Source organism: Bubalus bubalis, chromosome 23 (assembly GCF_019923935.1).
Source record: "Bubalus bubalis isolate 160015118507 breed Murrah chromosome 23, NDDB_SH_1, whole genome shotgun sequence".
Classification (NCBI taxonomy): Eukaryota; Metazoa; Chordata; class Mammalia; order Artiodactyla; family Bovidae; genus Bubalus; species Bubalus bubalis.
In genome coordinates, this window is record NC_059179.1 from 15,122,416 (window position 1) to 15,146,390 (window position 23,975).

The following is a 23,975-nucleotide window of genomic DNA, read 5'->3' on the forward strand; positions in this document are numbered from 1 at the left end:
ACTAGTCTGCAACTACCCTCCTACCTCTCTGGCTAGTAAAGATTAAGAAGTCAGCATTAGCTTCTAGCTTTCTGGAAAAACCCAGCCCAACCCCTTCCAAGAAGGAGGCTTTGATTTTTTAATCAAGATGTGTCCACATTACATTTTATTGAAAGCCTATTTTCACACATAAACACGTCAGCCAAAAAAGAAAGTACATAAATTCCAGTCTTATCAACAACCACAGTTACACACTTCTTCAATTATTTAATTCCATGTCTTTTTTTTAAAGGTCTCAGCCCCAGGCACTAATCAGTAGATTAAATTACCAGAAACTCTTTCCCCTTCTTCATACTCCTACTTCCCCCGTTTCCACCTCTAATGTTATGAAGATATGTTTCTTCCTATGGTAAAGAATTAAAAACTTTCAACCTGGAATATAACAATTGATTCAAATGCAGGATACACTCTGGACTCAAAGGCATTCTTTGAGACATTTCCTGTTGTTTTTTTTAATTAACTACAATTACTTCTCTCTCAGATCTGTGAAGGTCAACACTGCAGTAATTAACTCTCATGCCAACCTCCCAATAAGGTTTCCGAAGAACTGAATAAGCACTCTTTACCAAGCCACCACACCCTCTGGCACGGAAACTTTCCTTTGCTGTCCACCTACCAAACAGTGTGCTGAACCCTTACTGAAAAGGTGAGAGTGACACCATGACTCCTAAGTCTGCACTGGTCCATCCAGGCCGAAGGACCAGGGTGCTGGCTAATTTTATATCAACTTGACTAGTCTGTGGTGCCAGTTGTTTGGTCCAACTCTCGTCTAGATGCTGCTGTGAAGGTATTTTATAGATGTGATTAACAATGTATAAAATTGTTTTCAAGTAATTTCAATTGTTTTCAAGTAAAGCCGATCACTCTCTGTAAGGTGGGTGGGCCTATAGCTGATAAGCCTTAAGAGAAAAAACTGAAGTTTTCCCTCTCTTCCTGGAGAAGAACGAATTTTGCCTCAAGACTGTATCAGAAACCCCACCCAAATCATCAGCCCAGTGGCCTGCCCTTGAGGTTTCAGTCTCAAGACTACAATGTCAACCCTTACCTGAATTTCCAGCCTTCAGTTGGGCTGCACCCCACAGGCCTATGAGGCCTGTGTTCAACCAGCTTCAAGACCAGGAAAGAGCAACAGAGACATCGTCAGTGGTTTAATGGATGGGGGAGCTCACACGTCTGAAGCTAGGTCCTGGAGCAATACCCCCACTGCATGTGGCAGACAGTGGGGAGGACGCGGAGGCAGTCTTTGCTTCCAGGGCAAAGGGGAGGTTATTAGTTATAGGGGAACTGACGTCAGGTGGTCTCATCTGTTACCAGGGAAAGGAGCATGTCCCTCACTGCCCCTTTCAAAAGAACAATCAACACCTGGGGCCTGGGGCAAGCACCTAGGAAGGTCAGTCAGATGACTGGGATACAGGTGAAGTAGGCAAGGGATGGGCAAGGGATGTGCAGAGAGCAAGAGAACAGCCATCTTGTGTGGCCTGTCCATACATCTGCCCCACAAATTTCAATCTTGCTGACTCTACAAATGCATGAGCCCTCTCCCTACCCCCTTCTCTGCCTCTTTCTCCATTTATATATACATATATACTATTGGTTCCAGAGAAATGGGACCAACTGGTAACACCAAGTGGCCATGGAAGTAACAACATTACAATGGTAACAGATTTTACATACTTCAAAACCATACATCTCATTGATCCTAACAACCCTGCAAGGAGAAAGCAGGTATTGGTCCAGCTTTTCTGACTGGACTTTCAAATCAGGGAACTCTGCATTTCTCTGAGTTGTTATCAGGGAGACATAAGGCTCAACCACTAAACTCAGAGTCCCTCTTCGATGAACTAGGGAGTTTAGACTAGAGGAGCTCTAAGTTTTCCACCAGGTCCAATAGAACATGAATTTTATGAAGTCCCCCAAGTCCTGACAGGTTAGACTGCTGCATCTTACTGAGATAGCCCCAGGAGAAGTGGGGGTGCTATTTACAAAGCTTCCACATGCAACTCAGCTCTTTGGTGAAAGAAGTATTAGTCACTCAGTCATGTTCGGCCAGGCTCCTCTGTCCATGGAATTCTCCATCCAAGAATACTGGAGTGGGTAGCCATTCCCTTCTCCAAGGATCTTCCAGACCCAGAGATTGAACCCGTGGGCAGACTGCATTGTGGGGAGTCTGCATTCTGCACTGTGGGCAGACTCTTTACTGTCTGAGCCACCAGGGAAGCCCCAGCTCTTTGGTAGGCAAAGTAGACCAGCCATCCATCTAAACTTGACTTCTCATTCAGAAATACTTCTGCATCTTCTCTTGGTCCTTAATTATGCCCCCTTTGTTTTGAGAAATATACACATACACAAAGGCATCCACTATTTGGCCTAAAAGTTCAGACTCTCCTTGCCTCCAAGCCTTTCCACACATGGTTAACAATTATTAAGTGCTGTGAACTAGTCACTGTTCCCAGTGCTTCCCATGACTGTCTCATTTAATCTTCACACCAACCCTAAGAGGCAAGTTCTATTATGATCATCTCTAGTTACTGAGGAAGAAAGCAAGACACAGAGAGGGTAAGCCACTTCTCAGAGGCAACACAGCTAGTGAGTGGCAGAGCAAGGATTCAAACTCTAGAAGATAAAGACACAAAGCAATTTCCAAAATTGGGGGATTAACATCAGATGGTGACTCCCTAAAGGATGGGACTGTATTTTATTAATATTACTATCCCCCCTGCCAGAGTCATTTCTCCACGATCTGAGCGAGCTGGACTTGATAAGCTCATGTAAGTCTTACGACTCAAGTTGCTTTAGTGATTAAGAGAATAAATGCAAAGTGCTCAACACAGAATCCAGCACAGAGTAAGCACTGAACCACCAGGAACTATTTCTTCTCACAGCACCCAAGCAGAACTCCCTGCAGACTCTAGAGAGTTTCCCAGGTGTGGAGCCCTCCCTGGAGGTCAGGGGCCCAGTAACTAAAGCAAGTGGCCTGGGCACAGCCCTGGAGGAGCAATTCTGCCACATGGCTTGGTTCCAGGCCTCTGAGGCCTGCCAGAGGGAGCTGACATGTGGGTAGTGCTCCTCCCTGGCAGTGAGCCTGACAGCTAACAGCCTCTGAAAGAACTTTCACAAGAATCAGGAGCAGGGAAACTTCGGAAAGGGCCAACAGGAGACTCCTCTGTCCCTCGGATCTTAGAGGGACTCAGGGGAGCACGGAGATGGGGGCCCATCCCAGTTGAACTGGCTGAAGGAGCATCCCTGTTTCCTAACTCTGGCTGCACTACTCCTGCAGGAGATGTTGCTAAATGAGTTCTAGGAGAAAGGCGTTTTGGCCAAATGGCAACTGCAACACAAAGTGAGCCTCTTTTGTATATTTCTGAAAGCGTCACTGATATCTCTTCTGATAAAAGGAAAGCCCAGACAGAAAAGCAGGCTGCTCCACTTTCTGCACCCAGTGCCCCAGTGGCCTCTGGAGCTGCCCTTTCAGGTACACAAACTCCTGGATCAAAGTCAAATCCTGAAGGGAGTTGTGGTGAATCCCAGTCGAGCAGAGTCTGCTTCCTAAAGGCTGACCCTGGGGTGTGGTCCAGCCCTGCCAACTGCCCAGGCTGCAGACAGATGGAGCCCAGGTGGGCCAGGCGCCCGGATCAGCTATCTCAGTGGAGAACTGAGCTGTGTGCCTCTTCGGTTTCTTCATTTGTGTATGGGAATCCTTTCTGTGCTGGGCACTTTAAGGCGCCTATCAAATCCTATCTAGTGCCTACATAGTCCTACCAAATCCTTCTGAGGGAGTGTTGGGCTGCACCCCACAGGCCTACCAGGCTTGTGCTTGCCCAGCTTCAAGACTGAAGAAAGAGCCCAGGGTCAACGACAGAGACTGTTGATGGTTTAATAGATGGGGGAGCTTACACATCTGAAGTAAGGTCCTGGAGTGACACCCCACTACGTGCCATGAACAATGGGTACAGCTGGCGCAGTCTTCCCTCCTAGGGATGAGGAGGGAGGGAGGGTACCAGTTATAGGGGAACTGACATTGGGTAGGCTCATTAGTTACCAGGGAAACCAGCAGAAAGGCATGCCCCTTTGATAAGAACAATCACCAGCTGGGTCCCTGGACAAGTAAATGGGAAGGTCAGTCAGATAAGTTTAGATAAAACAAGTACTGGTCAAGCAGGGGATGTACAGAGAGCAAGACAACAGCCATCTTGAGTGGCCTGACCATACCTCCACCCTGCACAACCCTTACAATCTTGGTCTGCCCCTCTTTGGCAATATCCCTGGTGTCAGGTATGTAGAGGGCACTGCAACCAAACACCACAGATACAGACAGGTCACTATTGGTTTTCACATTAGAGGAAAATAATCCCATCTCATGAACAGGCTCAGAGGTATGTTAATGGGGAAACATGTCATAGGCTATACATTTTATCACTTATATCCAATTTTCAGGGCTTCCCTGGTGGCTCGGTGGTAAAGACTTTGCCTACCCGTGCAAGAGATGTAGGTTCAATCGCTGGGTCAGGAATATCCCCTGGAGAAGGAAATGGCAACCCACTCTAGTACTCTTGCTTGGGAAATCCCACGCACAGGAGCCTGGCGGGCTACAGTCCATGGGGTATAAGAGAGTCAGACATGACTTAGTGACCAAAAAATAACAACCACCCAATTGTCACACGTACATTGTACATATGCTTTTATTTTTTTAATATTTATGTTGCTGTGCGAGGTCTTAGTTGCAATACGTGAATTCTCAGTTCCCGCATATGACATCTAGTTCCTTGACTAAGAACCCGGGCCCCCTGCATTAGGGGTGCAGAGTCTTAGCCACTAGACCACCAGGGAAGTCCTACCTGTGCTTTTAGCAGCAAACTTAAAAGCAAGCAGTGTAACGCTTCATAAGTAGTTATACCCTGGCAATTTCACTAGATAATTTTCTTCACAACCAGAACATCAGGGCAAAAGTACGGTAGCACAATAACTTTCATCAATACAGACCTCAATTAACAGAATTAGAATGTAACATTCACTGAGACAGAATTTTACTCTCTTTAAAATTACCCTCATCTCCACCAAACATAACCTAATCAAGACTAATTTGTTTGCAAAACAAGTCTGGTCAATTGACCACAGCAGCTCCTCCAAACTGGCTGTGGTGTAACTCCTCAGAAAGAGTGTCAGACTGAATTCCCAAAAGGCCTCTCAGGGCCACGAAAGCCACGCCAAAGACCTGCTATCAGGCTCCATCTCAGGGGAGTTCTCTGTTCTAGAGGTCCCCAAGATATTGAGATTCCTGCACATGACCGGAGAGTCTTTCCCATTCACCTGCTAAGGCTGCTCAGAACCCGAGTCTCCAATTTCTGGCAGAACCAGGCAGAGAGAAAAGAAAAATGATTCTATTCTACCCACAGGTGTAGTTTACAAAATTGTTGTAAGTCATAACTAACTTAAAGGGAAGGGCTTCCCTCTACCTGGAGAACACAGATCAAAACCAGTAACATTCCAGACAAAACCCATATGCATTATAACCATATTCACCAGTTCACTCAATAACCAATCCTTTTGTTAACTTCTATGAAGCCATCAGGTTTTCTATTAGAATCCTTTAATTTTTTACACAGTTCAGCAGTATGATCTGAAATTTATTAGAGGCCTATACCTGTCAAAACATCCTTCCTATGAATCTTCTTGAAGACAAAGCACTTTTGCCAAAGCATCAAGTAAAACAATGCTGCTGCTGCTGCTGCTGCTGCGTCACTTCAGTCGTGTCTGACTCTGTGCGACCCCATAGACGGCAGCCCACCAGGCTTCCTGTCCCTGGGATTCTCCAGGCAAGAACACTGGAGTGGGTTGCCATTGCCTTCTCCAATGCATGAAAGTAAAAAGTGAAAGTGAAGTCACTCAGTCGTGTCTGACTCTTAGCGACCCCATGGACTGCAGCCCACCAGTCTCCTCCATCCATGGGATTTTCCAGGCAAGAGTACTGGAGTGGGGTGCCATTGCCTTCTCTGAGTAATACAATAACTATTCATAAATGACAAAAAAGTAAAAAGGCACAGTTAAACACCTAATCACAATGTAATTGATAAGGAAACAGTTACAAGAGTTAAGATTGATTATAATCTTAACCCTTGAAAACCTCAGTCTCTGGCAAAAACCAAGAAGTAATTGTGCATTTCCTGGTTGAAAAACTTAATGCTTCGGTCCCCTTCTTGTAAGCAGGCAAAAGTAGATAAACTTAGACCTGCCCGGCAATTAATGTTCCAATATTTTATCCTATTTGAAATGACCCATGAACACTTGTCTTTCAACTTTAGTTTCAAGCCTAAAATCTTCAAGTCACTAAAATCTGGAGACTATTTCAGATAGACATTCCCAAAGTATAATTATTTCTATAGAATTTACCTAAAAGTTCTTTTTACTCCTTTACTCTTAAAGATCACATAAAATTTAAGTTCCAGAGAGGCCAGATAGATAATTGACATATAAAAGGCACATGAGGAATACCAATTCCTTCTAGAAAGCTGACTTAACCAGTTACCAAAGCCTCCCTTTAATACAACAGCAGAGTCATTAGAGGCCATTTTTCTATAGATCTCTTGGCAGCCCCCATTCACCAAGGACAGCCCACTGCGTCCCCTCATACTAGCAGATAGCCACCTCAGAATTTCCCCATAACTTCTGGGATGACCCCCCTCAACTTTTGGGCCCCACATTCTCGTGGATGACGCCCACAACTTTCCATTCCCTGTCCTGTATTTCCCAACATCTCGGCACTTATGGGAGTTTCCTCAGTCTCCCGGTTGCTGTGCCAATTGTTGGGCCGAACCCTGCAAGCCCACAAAGCCTGTTGCTTGCCCAGCTTCAAGACTGAAGAAACAGCCAGAGTCAACAACAGAGACATCAGTGGTTTAATGAACCAGGGAGCGTACACGTTTGAAGTAAGGTCCTGGAGCAACACCCCACCGTGTGCAGCAGACAACAGGCAGAATATGGCAGCAGCCTTGACTCCCAGGGCTGGAACTGAGGCCAGGTGGGCTCATTAGTTACCAGGGAAACCATAGAGGGGCAGGCCCCTCATAGCCCCTTTGATAAGAACAATCACAAGCTGGGATCTAGGGCAAGTAGTAGGATGGTCAGTTGTGTGCATAGGGTACAGGCGTAGCAGGAACTGGTTGGGCAGGGGATGTACAGAGAGCAAGAGAACAGCCATCTTGAGTGGCCTGACCATACACTCACCCTTACATACCCTGCACAACCCTTACAATCTTTGTCTGCCCCTCTTCAGCGATATCTCTGGGGTCAGGTATGTAGATGGCACTGCAACCAGATACCACAGATACAATACAGAAGCCACTGTGGTTTTCACTAAAGATGGCTGTTGTCTTGCTCTCTGACCATCCCCTGCTTCACCTATATCTTACTCACCTGACTGACCTTCCTAGATACTTGCCCCAGGCTCCAGCTAGCCATTGTCCTTATCAAAGGGGCAATGAGAGACACAGCCTTCTAGGTTTCCCTGGTAACTAATGAGCCCACCTGACATCAATTCCTCTATAACTGGTAAGTTCCCCTCCCTCTCTCATCCCCTGGAGCAAAGACTGCCAACACATCCTTCCAGGCACCTGCTGCATCAAGGTGAGTGTTACTCCAGGACCTGGCTTCAGACTTCATTAAACTCCATGTCAATTCCATGTCAACTCCCCTCTCCATTAAACCACTCATGTCTCTGTTGCTGACTCTGGGGTCTGTCTTCACCCTTGAAGCTGGGCAAGGCCTGTGGGTGTGGTCAACAGGGAGGTACTAATATCTCCATTTTGCAAATGAGACTGAGGTTCAGGGATGCTAACTGACTTGCTCAAGACCACACAACTACTAAGTGGGAGAGCTCAGCTTCAGCCCCAAGCCTGCCTCGTTTCCAAACCTGTGCTCTTCATCACCACCTCAGGCTGAGGGTGCCAGTGACCTGCCACATTTTCACCACTTACTAGCTGCATGACCTTGGGCACTGACTCCAACTCTCTATACCTAGATTTCCTCATTCATAAATATTGGGACCTAATGCCCAGAAGAAATGGGTACCAAATTTGGGGGCTCATAATATGCCAGGGATTCTTCAAAGGGCTCTGTATGTCACCTGTTGCTATTATTATCCTTATTTATGCCCACTAGCACAATACAATTAAGGAGCTTCTCCAGCCTCACCTACTAGTAAGAAATCCAGAATCTCCATGCAGGTGTTCTGGCTCCTAAGACTCTTAAACTCTCACACCTCTGCCTGGCATGTTTCTGAGACATAATTTGCTAGTCAATTAAGCCTGGTGCTCTGCAGATTCACTTTGGACCCTGCTTGAGGAGATAGGCATTCCAAGAGTTTCAGAGGGCTTCCCTGGTGGCTCAGTGGTAAAGAATCCACCTGCCAATGCAGGAGATGTAAGAGACGTGGGTTTGATCCCTGGGTCGGAAAGATCCCCTGGAGAAGGAAATGACAACCCACTCCAGTATTCTTGACTAGACAATTCCATGGACAGAGGAGCCTGGTGAGCTATAGTCCAGTTCAGTTCAGTTGCTCAGTCATGTCTGACTCTGTGACCCCCAAGGACCACAGCACGCCAGGCCTCCCTGTCCATCACCAACTCCAGGAGTTTACCCAAGAGCTACAGTCCATGGGGTGGCAAAAGTGTCGGACAGGACTTAGTGACTAAAACAAAGTTTTAAAACAGTTTCAAAAGGGCTCCTCAAGGCCTCAGTGTCCTGCAGAGGTGCATGTAAAAGGCCTCTTTGCAGCGCTGAGGATCAAAGGAGAGAGAATGAAAGTGTTAGGACACAGGGGACACGCCTCTGTGTAGGATTAGAGTCAGAATCATAAACATGGATCCACGCCTTCTGGGCTTCTGACTCCAAGAAACTGTTATCAAGAGAAAATAGTCACAGAAAAGAATTTTGAAAATAAGCACAAAGCTCTGAATCAAAATCTTGCTAACTCCATCCTTACCCTCCTGGGCAATAATTTTAGCTGAATTATGATGCTCAGCCTCAGGTCTCGGTGTTCCATAATTAATCATGTCTTTAAATGAGACTTGTGCCATTGCCAGCAGTTTTGATCCACTGCACCCAGCCCTCCTCTCCATGTTGAGAATGGCTGTGGCCCCTGGGCTCTTGAGCCAGCAAGGCTGATCAGCTGCTCCAGGTATGAGGGAGAGCTGGGAATCGGGGGTGTCTGTGGGTGGCTGCTTGGTAGTGGGAGGGCCTGGAGGGTAGAAACGCAAGAGAGATGCCAAGCACAAAGAAAGCCAGACACCCACAATGCAGTGGGAAGGCGCCTGGGCAAAAGAGTCTTGGTCTGGGCTTCTGGCCCTTGCCTTTTCCTGGTCACCCTGCTTTGGCCACTCTTGTCCTCTCTGAGACTCAAGGTCCTCATCTGTGAAAGGTGTATAAACAATCATGTCCTGGACACCTGCTAGAGTTGTTATGAAGAACAAACACGAGGAAGCCCAAGAAACGGCTCTACACTGTAAGTGCCCTAGGAGGAGGCTCCTTCCTCAGGCCATGTCACATCTGGAGGCCATCTTAATGTGTCCAGCACACTGGGACAAACTGGAGGTCATCTGGGGCCTGGAACAAGGCCTCTGAAGTCTGAAGTGTCCGGCTCCAGGGAACCACTGCCCCAGGCCCTATTGCTGGTCTGATTGGAACCTGGATTGTCAGGTTTAGGGGTCTAAGTTACCCCAGGGTAGGTCAAATGCACTAGTTACCCCAGGGTAGGTCAAATGCAGGTGTGGCCAAAAGCCAGTGTCGCCACAGAAGAGTGAATGTTACAGCCTCAGGGTGGGCCCCGTAAGCCAGCCCCACCTCAAACCTAGCATGGGGTCTCCAACAAGGCAACTTATTCTCCCCAACACTTGGCCTCTTCAGCTATAAAATGAGGGATTTCAATTTTTTTTTTTTTTTTTGGTGTGAAATAAATGCATCTATGTGAAGCTTTAGTGCAATGTTTCATAGCTGGTCATCAATATAATCTGCAAAAATAATGCTTCCTTTCCAAGAGATTAAACTTCTTTAACTCTGAATTCACTGAACTCTTCCTGGATCTACAGCTAGACTATAAGCTGCATGCATGCAGCGGTCAAGTCTGGCTTGTTTCCCATCCGACTTGCAGTGCTGAGACCACAGCCTGGCAAAGTACACTCTTGACCAAGATCTGCTGAATGAGTTTATGCTTAAGAGGAGCAGTGGGAAGAAACAGAAGGAAAAAAGAGGGTGGAGAGAGACAGGGACTGCCCAGGCAGTGAATTCCAACGAGGAGAGGTAACCACAAGGAACATTTTTTTTCCTTTTTTTAAATAATGAAAGAGAGATAAGGGAAGGGATTAAAATAAAAAACAAAACATAAGTTATCCTATTGCAATGATAAGATGATGAAAATAAAAATCCAGAAAACTAAGGTAATGAGAAGTAGAAACTCACCCTGCCATTTAGGATCTTACTATTTTATATAAGATAAGAGTTGTGATCTCCACTAATAAAATGGCTCCCACTTGACTCTCAGAAGAACTGATTCACTGAGAAGTTAAGTTAGCTCTGAGCTTCTAAGTCACAGCACAGTCCTAAAGACTTATGTACCCTGTGGAAACTCACCACAGGCGGGCCGGGTTTTGTTTTTTCTTTTAAGTTCTTTTGTTCTTGGTACACAGTCTTCCTCTCTTAGACTGAGTTCAGATGACCTGGCAGACAAAACAACTCAATTTGTTCAGAGGAGGAAGAAGAATCATAATTTGACTTGGATATTTAAGGCACACATTGTGTTTTTTCTGTGTAACTACAGTGACCTCCAAGAAGACACAATGGAGGCTTTGGAATCAGAGTTCAGGGTTGAATTCTAACCTGTCTCTGCCTCAGTTTCCTCGTGGGTAAAATGAAGATCATAATAATACCTTGTTGCTGTTGTTGTTCAGTCGCTAAGTCATGTCTGACTCTTTGTGACTCCATGGACTGCAACACACCAGGCTTCCCTGTTCTGGGCTATTTCCCCGAGTTTGCTCAAACTCATGTTCATTGAGTCAGTGATGCCATCCAGCCACCTCATCCTCAGTTGCCCCCTTCTCTTCCTGCCCTCAATCTTTCCCAGCATCAGGGTCTTTTCCAATGAATCACCTCTTTGGATTGGGTGGCCAAAGTACTGGAGCTTCAGCTTCAGCATCAGTCCTTCCAATGAATATTCAGGGTTGATTTCCTTTAGGATTGGCTGATCTCCTTGCAGTCCGAGGGACTCTCAAGAGTCCTCTCCAGCACCACAGTCCAAAAGCATCAGTTCTTCAGTGTTTAGCCTTCTTCATGGTCCAACTCTCACACCCATATATGACTACTGGAAAAAACCATAGCTTTGACTATACAGACCTTTGTCGGCAAAGTGATGTTTCTGCTTTTTATAGCAACCCACTCCAGTACTCTTGCCTAGAAAATCCCATGGACAGAGGAGCCTGATAGGTTACAGTCCATGGGGTTGCAAAGAGTTGGACATGACTGAGCGACTTCACAAGTTATCATAGCTTTCCTTCCAAATAGTAAGCGTCCTTTAATTTCATGGCTGCAGTCACCACACACAGTGACCTTGGGCCCAAGAAAATAAAATCTGTCACTGCTTCCACTTTTTCGCCTTCTATTTGCCATGAAGTCATGGGACCAGATGCCATAATCTTAGTTGTTGAATGTTGAGTTTTAAGCCAGCTTTTTCACTTGTATCTTTCACCCTCATCAAGAAGCTTTTTAATTCCTCTTCATTTCCTGCCACTAAAATGGTAATATCTGCATGTCTGAGGCTGTTGACATTTCTCCCAGCAATCTTGACTCCAGCTTGTGATTCATCCAACCTGGCGTTTCACAAGGTGTACTCTGCATATAAGTTAAATAAGCAGGGTTACAATATACATCCTTGTACTCTTTTCCCAGTTTTGAACCAGTCAGTTTTTCTATGTTTGGTTCTAACTGTTGCTTCTTGACCTGTATACAGGTTTCTCAGGAGACAGGTAAGATGGTCTGGTATGCCCACTCTTTAAGAATCTTCCACAGTTTGTTGTGATCCACACAGTCAAAGACTTAAGCGCAGTCAATGAAGCAGAAGTGGATGTTTTTCTGGAATTCCCTTGCTTTTTCTATGATCCAACAGATGTTGGCAATTTGATCTCTGGTTCCTCTGCCTTTTCTAAATCCAGCTTGTGCATCTGGAAGTTCTTGGTTCACATACTGTTGAAGCCTAGCTTGAAAGATTTTGAGCATTATCTTGCTAGGATGTGATATGAGGACAATTGTGTGGTAGTTTGAACATTCTTTGGCATTGCCCTTCTTTGGGACTGGAATGATACCTGACCTTTTCCAGTCTGTAGCCACTGCTGAGTTTTCCACATTTGCTGGCATATTGAGTGCAGCACTTTCAAGCATCATCTTTTAGGATTTGAAATAGCTCAACTGGAATCCCATCACCTCCACTAGCTTTGTTCACACTATTGCTTCCTAAGGCCCACTTGACTTCACACTCCAGAATGTCTGGTTCTATGTGATACTTCCTGAAAACGATGTGAAGATGAAATCGATAATACGTACAGGTCTGAGCACAGAGTGAGAATTTAGTAAATGGTGGTGGTGGAGTAATTGGTTGTTACTCACCATGCCGACATCTCCAGAAGGCCTAAGCAGCAACCAACACTTAAAGCACTTCCTACATGCTTTCTCTTTTGTAATTACTTTCCGAGTTTTGGACTGTTATCCTCTCTATTTTACAGATGAGACAACTGAGGTAAGAGATGCTGGGAGCGGTGAGTGGGAGGACATGGGGAACTCTTAGCCACAGAGGCTGTTCTGTTCTCTGTGCTGTCCAACACAGCTGTCAACAACCTCATGTATCCATGAATATTTGAATGAAATAATATTAGCAATTCAGTTCATCAAGTCACACTGACCACATTTCAGTGATCACTATCCACACATGTCTCATGGCTCTGTTGGAGACAGCAGATCTTGGACATCACCACTATCATAGAAGGGACTATAAGACAGCAATGCTCTAAACAATCAGGCACACAGTAGGCACACAAAGACGTGTCTGCCAAATGAAGTAAAAAACACTTAGTAAAATGATCTATTTTATTCTCACCATAATGACGAGCTGTTCTGACAAAATACGAACCCCAGCTAGAGCTCTCTTCTAGGTTGTAGCTTCACCTTCTAAATGGAGAACAGGCAATTCTCTGGCAGTCCAGTGGTTAAGACTCAGAGCTTTCACTGCCAAGGGCCTAGGTTCAATCCCTGGTTGGGGAACTCAGATCCTATAAGCAGCACAGCCAGAAATAAACAAATTAAATAAATAAAAGGAGAGCAAACAGGTTCTGCCTCAACTGTCTTCATTCAATTTGAAAACATTTATTTAGTCCCTAAGCTAGCCTACTAATTTTTCACTTTGCAATGTGCAAAGGAAACAAAACTTCAGGAGGCAAGATGGCATTAAACATCTATTTTTAGTCCAGGTACCTTAAATACTCATTTGACTTTTATAACCTTCAGGGGTAGGCCTTATAACCACCTCACAGCTAGGAAAACTGAGATTCAGAGAGATTTCTTGCCATTGATTAGACCAAAGCCCTAATATCAAGGTCAGAGGTAGGCTAGGACTCCCCCGCCTTCCAGTTTCCTTTGAGATGCAGCTTAATGGATCCCAAATAGCATGTGGAAACTCTGAAGGACTACACACTCAGGATCAGTTTTGTAGTTTGTGGGCACAGGGATCTGTGGGCACTGGTATCATTTGGTCCCATCTGCTTCCCCTGGCCTGTGAGATCCTAAACTGAATGACTGAAGGGAGGAGCCAGAATCATTCATTCAACACCACTAATTGGTCATCTGCTATCTGCCAGGCACTGAGCAAGGTGTTGAAGAAGGAGACATGGCCCCTGTGCTCAAGAAGCTTCTAGTCTCTGGAGGAAGCAGACAGAAATCAAATAAGCCAGTAAATACACAACTGCATATTCCACTAAGTGCCACGAAGGAGTGTAGAATGTTAGGGGAGAGGACTACAGGGCACCTGATCTGGGGCTACTCTGATCTCCTAGGATGTTCTGGGGGCAGAAACAGGGGGCCCTCTGGTTCCAGCCTTGCCCTGGGGAGTCCAGGCCAACTGGGAGACCTGGCACTGCAGGGAACCAAGGCTATTTTCTACTTGCCTTCTGCTCTGCTATGGCTGCCAGCACAACCTGAGCTACACAGACCTCACAAGACCAGGGCCCCACTGGTCAAGAGGCCACCAGGCTCTTGAGCTGCTGCTGGGCCCCGATAGGCAGGCTTCTGGTCACAGGAGGGCTGCCTCATGGCTGGCCACTAAGGCTGCAGAAACACTATGAATTAATGGGGCAAGTATGAGCTGACAATCCAAGTCAACAGAGAGTTGCTAAGAACCTACTGTTCACATCCATTAAGATGACAATTATACCCCAAAAAACAAACCACAGAAACAAACAAACAAACAAAAAAACACAGAAAATACAAAATGGTGGTAAAAATGTGGAGAAGATGGAACCCTTTTAGCACTGTTTGTGGGGATGTAAAATAGTACAGCCACAATAGAAATCAGTATGGTGGCCACCTTGAGCAAATCTGAGTTCCCTGCAATTAAATAACTGCTGACACTCCCAGGTGGCTCAGTGATAAAGAGTCCGCCTGCCAATGCAAAAGACACAGGAGACCCGGGTTCAATCCCTGAGTTGGGAAGATCCCCTGGATAAGGAAATGGCAACCCAGGCCAGTATTCTTGCATGGGCAACCCATGCACAGAGGAGCCTGGCGGGCTGCAATCCGTAGGGTCTCAAAAGACAAGACTTAGTGATTGAGCACACACGCAGACAGGACACCTTACCCCTTAGATGGTGGAACAACTGAGTCCTGAGAGAAGGACCTTCTGTGAGACCGCAGTTCAGTTTGGTTGAGGAAATACTCCTCATTGGACTTCTGGAAGAATGACAAAATGTGTCTTTGCTATCACTTTCCATTTCTGTGCTTTTCTTCTACCTCTCTGGACCTCCCTCTCCAGTCTCAGGCAGGTAAAGCCCTCAGGTCGGCCTCTGGCAGGGCTGCCCCACCTAGCCCTGCAGGCCTGCACAGGCTGAGCACTCCCTAACCCTAATCCTATTTCACAGAAGAGAGTGAGAAAGCATGGTCCAGCTAGCCTGCAAAGTGCAGTTTTCTTATTAATTTAGTTCAGTTGGGCTGCTTCTGTAGTACTGTTCACATTAGTTTCTTCCTTCTCATTCTAGCCATGAAATGAGCTCCCTCTGTCTTAGAAAGCACTTGTCTCAACTAGTACACCCCTTACTTAGTCTTGTTGTTGTTCAGTCACTTAGTCATATGCAACTCTTTGCGATCCCATGGACTGCGGCATGCCAGGCTTCCCTGTCCCTCACCATCTCCCAGAGTTTGCTGACGCTCATGTCCATTGAGTCAGTGATGCCATCCAACCATTTCATCCTCTGTCCCTCCCTTCTCCTTCCCTCAATCTTTCTTATACCTGACTAGAACTAAAACATCCACAATGCTACCTACTGGCTCCCAACTGGTTTATGAGTAAAATGTAACCCTAATCACACCAATTACTCCTTGATCAACCTCACCCCACAGGACAGGGGCTCCCTGGTCTTTTCTGATATTTTTCCAAACCTGGAATGTCTTTCTTTTCATTATTTCTGTTATCCTTTAAGATCAACTCAAGGACACCTCTCCATGAAGATTTCCTCTCTTCCTCTCTTTCCTCTTGCATTATAACCTTTGCATGCCTATTCTGGTTTGTAACTCATTCTTGTGTTCCAACCAGCTGGTTCCCTAGACACAGAAGACAAACCATGTGATATGTATTTTTCTAGACTTAATTTCTGTTATACTGTCTGGCACATTTTAGGGCTCCATAAAAGTAAACGTTATCAAATAGGGAAGGAAGTTTAGGAATTCCCATGTGCAATTTTATATACGTATTCATTTAACCCTCAAACATCCCTGCAAGGTAGGAGATATAATAACTCCTAGTTGAACTATAATAACTCTGCAGCTGAAGGTTTTAATTCATTAGCTCATGAGCACTTAGAAAGTAAGAGGTGAAAATTGGAATGCTCATTCCTAAGCCTCCCTAGCTCCAAAACCCAGGGTTTTTGCATCCTCATGTCCAATAAGCTTTTACCCTAATGCTCAAGGCCAAGTTTGCTGATAAAGCTTAAATGTCTAAGCAGCTGTTTCTAAGAGAAAACTGCTCAGAGTCTCTCAAAGCACACCCCCTATGCAACAGAACAGCTGTTCAAAAGGACTTACAAAGTAAAGTAATTACTGCCAAATTATGGCAAACACATTCTGCCTTACAGACCACTGAATGTTTCATGCACAAATTTTCAACATAAAACTGGCAGCTTCACAGTTTTATGTTGGATCCTTTCCTGGTCAGGATCAAGGAAGCAAAAAGTAGTATGATATTGATTTGCCCTTGGGTAGCAGGTGCTAGGGACTCGGTGCTCAGAAATGTATGAAGTGGCCCTTTGCCAAGCCTAATCCACAAAGCACCTGAGAGAATAATAAATGTAATTCTTCCTGAAAGAAGAGAGAATGGTGGACTTGTGACCATTTCAAGACCAAGAATTAATGACTTTATTGTCTTACATCTCCTGCCAGGGCATTGTTTCCAGGGTCAATCTTTAAAATGTATATTCAACATCTGTGATATGATAGAGTGGCAGAGGACATAAAAACTCCATGACTTCTTTTTTTTTTTTTTAATCATTTATTTATTTATTTTTGACATTGCTGGGTCTTTGTTGCCGCTCTGGCTTTTCTCTAGTTGTGATGAGTGGGTGCTACTCTCCGGTTGCAGTGCACGAGCTTCTCATTGCGGTGGCTTCTCTTGTTGCAGAGCACAGGCTCTAGGGTGCCCAAGCTCAGTAGTTGTGGCTCCTGGGCCCTAGAGCACAGGCTTAGTAGTCGAGACGCATGGGCTTAACTGCTCCTCAGCATGTGGAATCGTCCCAGACCAGGGATCAAACCCATGTCTTGTGCATTGGCAGGTGGATTCTCAACCACTGAGCATCAGGGCATCCCCCACCTCCTTCGTCATGCCTCCGTGGCAGAGCCAGATCCCATGGGGATGGAGAGACCTACCAGCAAACCCCAACCAATCAAAGACCAGCACCCCTGGACATACCTTAAGGGCATACACTTAAGATTTGTTGTGCAGGAGGAAAGCAAGTCACATTGATTTGTTTTTCAAAGGAAATTGTGGCTTTGTAAATAACTGCTGCTGCTGCTGCTAAGTCGCTTCAGTCGTGTCCGACTCTGTGCAACCCCATAGACAGCAGCCCACCAGGCTCCCCCGTCCCTGGGATTCTCCAGGCAAGAACCCTGGAGTGGGTTGCCATTTCCTTCTCCAATGCATGAAAGTGAAAAGTGAAAGGGAAGTCGCTCAGTCGTGTCTGACCCTCAGCGACCCCATGGACTGCAGCCCACCAGGCCCCTCTGTCCATGGGATTTTCCAGGCAAGAGTACTGGAGTGGGGTGCCATTGCCTTCTCTGGTAAATAACTGAGAGTCTATAAAATATGCCTTTGGAAAGTGTACCTTTCAGAGTTTCCATGCCTTGATAAGGTGGGGACACTTTCCACAGATAGTGAGTCTCCAAACCCTGTTCTCCCAGAACTGATGGGGATGATTCAGTACCTTGAACACTTTTGCTTTCCAGAGTGTTTCGTAAAAACACCGCAGTAGTTCTACCAGAGGACCAGTGTGGCATGGTTGTCAGTTTGTGCCAGTGGGAATCTTTGACTAGCCCTACAGTATGGGCTTCCCTGGTAGCTCAACTGGTATAGAATCTGCCTGCAATGCATGAGACCCCGGATTGATTCCTGGGTGGGGAAGATCCCCTGGAGAAGGGATAGGCTACCCATTCCAGTATTCTTGGGCTTCCCTGGTGACTCAGATGGTAAAGAATCCGCCCGCAATGCGGGAGACCTAGGTTCGATCCCTAGCTTGGGAAGATCCCCTAGAGGAGGGCATGAGGCAACCCACTCCAGTATTTGCCTGGAGAATCCTCATGGACAGAGGAGCCTGGCGGGTTACAGTCCATGGGGTCTCAAAGAGTTGGACACGACTGAGCGACTAAGCATGCACAGCACGGTATGGTCTGGGTAAACCAGGTCACTGTGTGGGCCACTCACTAGGTGCCTTCACAGACGATAGTGAATGAGACCCACTGGATCTTTCTCCCATCATACTTCACCATTCTTAATTGGAATTTCATAGCTTTTCCCTTTACTTAAAATATCACTTTTCTAACTCAACTATTTTTTTCAAATTTTCAAGTAGCTAAGTAGTTTTTGCTAAAAATAGTCAGAGAATTCTCTATTGCATAAATCACAACCTTTGGGGAATTTCACAAATCTACTTCCTTTCAGATAAGCCACCAGAGGCCTATTTTTCAAGAGGAAAAAGGGATTCTCAGAGAGGTTAAGTGGTTTCCTCAAGACTACAAAGTTGATAAGCTCAATGCAGGGGATATCCTAGAAATACCAGGATTTCAGTCTCAAAATATGTCCAGATGAAATAACAAATATCTGGAAAAATAAGCAATAACATGACAATTCTTTAGTGATATCTGGACTAAGCAGTAGACGTTCCACAAAGACCTCAAAGAGCTACATAAGACCAGAAGTGAGAAAATTCTGGCTAATGGAATGGGCTTGATAAGGACAAATGAGATAACTGTTAGTAGTTGCTACAACTATGCTCTTTCAGAGTCAAATGTTGAATATGGACACAATGTTGCCACATTGTAAAAGTACAACAATATAAAAGTGTGCAAGAAAATTTCCATTCAACCAATCTTTTCAAGAGATTTGACACAGAGGCAGGAGGCTAGCCAAATGGAAGTCATCGGCAATAGTCAGCAAGACTGCCTTTAAAAGAAAAGAAATGCACACATATACGTACACAGACACACACACATACAAACACCAGGGAATCTGTCTTTCAGAAATGTTCACTTTTACAAGGAGATCCACTATAAGGATGTCCATTGCAGCCTCCTTGCTAACAGGGAGTAGCTACTTACAACTTTTAGCAAAAAATTACAACTTTTTAGCAAACTTACTCGGAGAAGGCAATGGCAACCCACTCCAGAACTCTTGCCTGGAAAATCCCATGGACGGAGGAGCCTGGTAGGCTGCAGTCCATGGGGTCAGGAAGAGTCGGACACAACTGAGCGACTTCACTTTCACTTTTCACTTTCATGCATTGGAGAAGGAAATGGCAACCCACTCCAGTGTTCTTGCCTGGAGAATCTCAGGGACAGCGGAGCCTGGTGGGCTGCTGTCTATGGGGTTGCACAGAGTCAGACATGACTGAAGCGACTTAGCAGCAGCATTGCAGCAAATTTACAACTCTTTAGCAAAAAATCAGAAAGGATTCAAATCAAACTATTCAGAGTAGTTACCCCTAGGTAGCAAGACTGGAGAGAAAGGAGGGACATGGTGAGAATTGTCACTTTTTAGTTTTATAATCTCCTTTGGATTGTTAGTCGGTTTTGTTTCTACATGCATATATTTTTTAATTAAAAATCTTTAATACTAAACAAACTTTTTTGATATGTAATGTTTGGGGGAATCATAAAGTCTTAGCCTTGGAAGAGGCCTCAGAAGTCTGTCTAATCTAATCTCAACTAGATTAGTCTCACAGCCTGGCTGTCTGTGTGAGACTCAAGGGAGAATGGCCAGCACAGACTGACAAGCACTCTGCTCTTATGATTCAGAGTTGGCTTGCAGAACCCAGCACACCCTAAGAATGTGAAAACTCTCTCCTTTTGCACTGCTAAATATCCATGACATCCACACCACAGGGACTTCAGTAATCCTCAGATCCTGCTGGTTCATACAAGGTCCTGAGTTCAGCCTCAGAAGGGGAATGAACATGAGAGACTGAAGTCAACTCTAAGTCAGTTGGCTGTGAGTACAGCACGTTCCCAACTAAAGTCTACAGGGGGGCTCGGTGTCAACACAGCCGTCACCATTAACACTCCCATCACTTCGCCATTCTTCCTACAATCCTACAGCTTGAAAAGAGAAGTGCTGATTACTGCCCGATCTTGCTGTTTTATGTACTCAAGAGGCAAAACTATATACAGTCAGTAAACTCAGGGGCTTTCTTTGGTGCTGTCTTGAACCTCTGTTTGGAGAAGGCAATGGCACCCCTTGCCTGGACTCTTGCCTGGAAAATCCCATGGATGGAGGAGCCTGGTAGGCTGCAGTCCATGGGGTTGCTAAGAGTCGGACACAACTGAGCGACTTAGCATAACATGAACCTCTGTTAGGGCTTTTCACATCTTACTCTCCTCATTTCTCACTCACGCCACCCCATGAAGCACATCTGGTTTTGCTCCATCCCAACGGATGGATTTATGGTGATATCAGTATCCTCAATTCCGTCAGAATGTAATGTTACTTAATCTTACCCAGTGCTCAAAATTGGAAGGCATGCCTGGAAAGGGTTTGCTATCACCAATATTTTAAACTATTGGAATAGACTGAAAGCAAGAAAAATGCCAGAGTCATTATTATATCTGCTTTAGTGCCTAACGCAATGCCTTTCATACCCTGCTGAGAGCAGTTATTCAATACATGGAACTGTAAAATTATAGAGCCTTAAAACTGAAAGAAATCTCAGGGAGATAAGTTCCCCTGATTCCACAACTGAGAAATCTGAGACCTTGGTGGTTAAATCCGCATCATTGGCTGTTCTATGAACATTAGCCAGAGTCCAGATACTCCTGCTCTGGAGTTGAGTTGTTTCTTCCATTAGATTGCTTGTCAGGTGAATAAATGAACGACTTTACCATTCAACTTATACAACCAAAGGAGACTAGAAAAGAGACTGAAGCTAAATAATCTAGTAAATGTAATAATTTAGATAACCTATATTGGCCCATATTAACTGAAGTTTTCCACTTTCAGTTGAGTGTTTACGTTCACAGCCTTAGGCAGATGTAATTTTAGTCATGTAAAATTTTTGACCAATACATACTCACTCCAGACAAATAAGTCAGATTTCAATATAGTGTTAAATTCTAGTTCCTTTACAATCTATATGACATGACATTACCCGATTGAACCCAACATATTTTTACATGTCTTTACATGTCAATGGTGAAGGAAACAAACTTTTCATCTTATGTCCCAATTATGTAACTGCTTCAGGAAAAATTTTTTTACAAAGCCACAGTGAGATATCTGTCAGAATGGCTGCTATCCAAAAGGCGAGAAATAAAATGTGTTGGTGAAAATGTGGAAAAAGGGAACCTTCATACATTGTTGGTGGGGATGTGAACTAGTCCAGTCACTATGAAAAAGACTATAGAAATTTCTCAAAAAATTAAGAATAGAACTGCAACATAATTCAGCTATCCCACTTCTGGCATTTATCTAAAGAATAAACAAACACTCATTTGAAAAGACATGTGCACCCCTGTGTGCACTGCAGCATTATTTACAATAGCCAAGATATAGAAATAACCTAAGTGCATACCAATGGATGAATGGATAAAGAAGATATGGTATATATAGATATGCAATGGAGTATTACTCAGGAATTTTTTAAAAGGGTAAAATCTTGCTATTGCAACAACATGGATACACCTTGAGGGTATTATTATAAATGAAGTACATCAAACAGAGAAAGACAAATATTAACACCCTATGATTTCACTCATATACAGAATATAAAAAACAAACTTAAAAAAACAAATGAACAAACCAAATGAAAAAAACAAAGAAAACCCAAAACATGTAGATATAGAGAACAGAGTAGCGGTTACCAGAAGGGGAGGGGTGGGGAGGAAGGCAAAATGTGTAACCGGGATCAACTGTGTAATGAAGAATGGAAATTAAATATTTGGTGGTAAACATGCTGCAGTACATACAGAAGTAGAAATATAATATTATATAAAACATAAAATGTTACAAACCACTGTAACTGCAATAAAAATAAATTTGGAAATAAAAAAGATTTTTTAAAAGAACACATGCAGGGGAACCCTGATATAACATGAGTACGTGATATTCACTAACCAGATTCTTAACTACATTGTACATTAAGAATCCAAGTTTTATCTCCCAAATCTTTTTTAACTAACCAATCATTTGGCAGCTTTAGGTTTCATTTCTCTGCTCATCTCAGAGGGGGAGATTTCAGAAGAGGAACAGAGATAAAATGGACAAAAGAAAGAAGAAAGGCACAGGTTACTCAGAAACTGGAAGGGAGAAGTAGTGAGTTCCCGGAGGAAGAGAGAAACGTGCTGAGGTTTGATCAGGATCCACACACTCATCAAGGCTCCCACTTTTTCTGCCCTCCTCTCTTACTCCTTTTCATTTTTCCTGCCAAGGAGTGAGCTGGCAATCTTACCAATGACCTTGGACAAACAGAACCCACTAAAGCTCCTAAATTCAGCTTTAGACACATCACTCCAGCCCAAACTGGAATGACCTACCATGGCTGAGAGTGTGCCATCCCTCCAACCACTCATGTCCTCCTCCATTGCAATGAAATGTCAAGAAAAATCACCTGTCAGAATTACAACAAGCCTTTTAAAGATGATCTACTCTACACCCCCCTCATTTGTTTTGCAGAAGAGAAAACTGACATCCAGAGATTTCTAAGTCACTAGAGCAAGTCCAAACTAGATGCCTAAACTGCAAATTTGCATTGTTCAGAGCTCTTTCCTCTAGGAGCAGTTTAAAAGCTACAGAACACACAAAAAACACCCTAACTTTGGAGAGATGAAGAACAACTACAAAGAAGCACAAAATAACATGAAACAAACCAAAACAATACCTTTACTCCACCTCCCAGAAGCCCAGTGACAATAAAAGCAGCAAAGGGCTGTTTTACCAAGTAATGGTACTTCGAACAACTTAATTGTGCTTTTTCCTCCTTTATCCATTTCTCACAGGCAGAGGCAATAAAAATGTATACAAGACTACTGAAACTCTTAATATGAACCAACACAGAACTATTTTTCCCCCAGAACATTTTGATACTTGAAATTTGGTATATGGTTTACTACAAGGGCTATTAGAATTCAAGCATCCGGTCATTCAATGAGCCTCAAAGCCCTGCGGAAAATCAAATGCCTTCCACAGAAATCGGTCCTCTCCCCTGACCTGTACAGGTAACAAATTCCAGCTATAGCCTCAGAGGATTTGATCAATCGCAGACTTTCAGAGAATGCGTAGACCCAAGAAACTAACATTCCAAAGCAGGACTGGAGAAAAAGAAGCAAACTTGACCTTACCCTTAAAAATAACAGAAACAATAGGATCCGGTTTCCCAAATTTCGTCTTAGGGATATTGCTGGCAGATTCCACAATCACTCGAAGCATGGCTGTCAATGGACAGAAAGCAAGCTTCAGCAACCAAGTTAAGGAGGCTAGGGCTCTGGATCCCGGCCGCGCTGCCCGGGAGAGAAGGCGGGGAATGACTTTTCCAGTGAAGAGGGAAGGAGGAGAGGCAATGGGTGGGTCCCTGACGGATTATTTACTGAAGGTTACGTGTAAACTGATATCCAAACGCCCCAGTCTCCGCAGCTCCGCAGGCACCCACTTAAGAATTCGGGAAATGTGGAAGTGAAAAGGACAAAAGCCAGCTAAAAATAATTATGGGCAACAAATGAAACTGGAGCTAACAAATGTAGACAGGTCAGGAGACTACTAAAACGCTGCTGCTAATAAGTGACAATACTCGAAGCCCAATTAATCGGTTTTCTGTTACCCCTTCCATTCTTTTCTGATCTTCCTGGAGTTTTAAAACTTGACTGAATCAGTAAAAAAAAAAAAAATTTAACTTTTGCGGTTTCTTTTCTCCTGCTGTTGAGCATACTCACTCAGCAGTAACTTA

At 44.4% G+C, this 23,975-nt stretch overlaps 1 protein-coding gene across 5 annotated transcripts in view; it reads right to left on the reverse strand.

Moving 5' to 3' along the window:
• Positions 1-23,594, reverse strand: part of MYOF (myoferlin) — a 177,675-nt gene extending 154,081 nt beyond the window's left edge. For 2 of the 5 annotated variants that reach the window (XM_044935129.2, XM_025274124.3), the window contains exon 1: positions 23,374-23,593. In XM_044935129.2, coding sequence (XP_044791064.2) covers positions 23,374-23,461 — 88 coding nt within the window. In that variant the 5' untranslated portion in view covers positions 23,462-23,593. Of the gene's footprint in view, positions 1-1,084; positions 1,168-3,933; positions 3,953-23,373 lie in introns of those variants that run through there. The other 3 variants (XM_044935128.2, XM_044935130.2, XM_044935131.2) reach the window with 3 other exon arrangements.
• Positions 23,595-23,975: the final 381 nt, after the last annotated feature.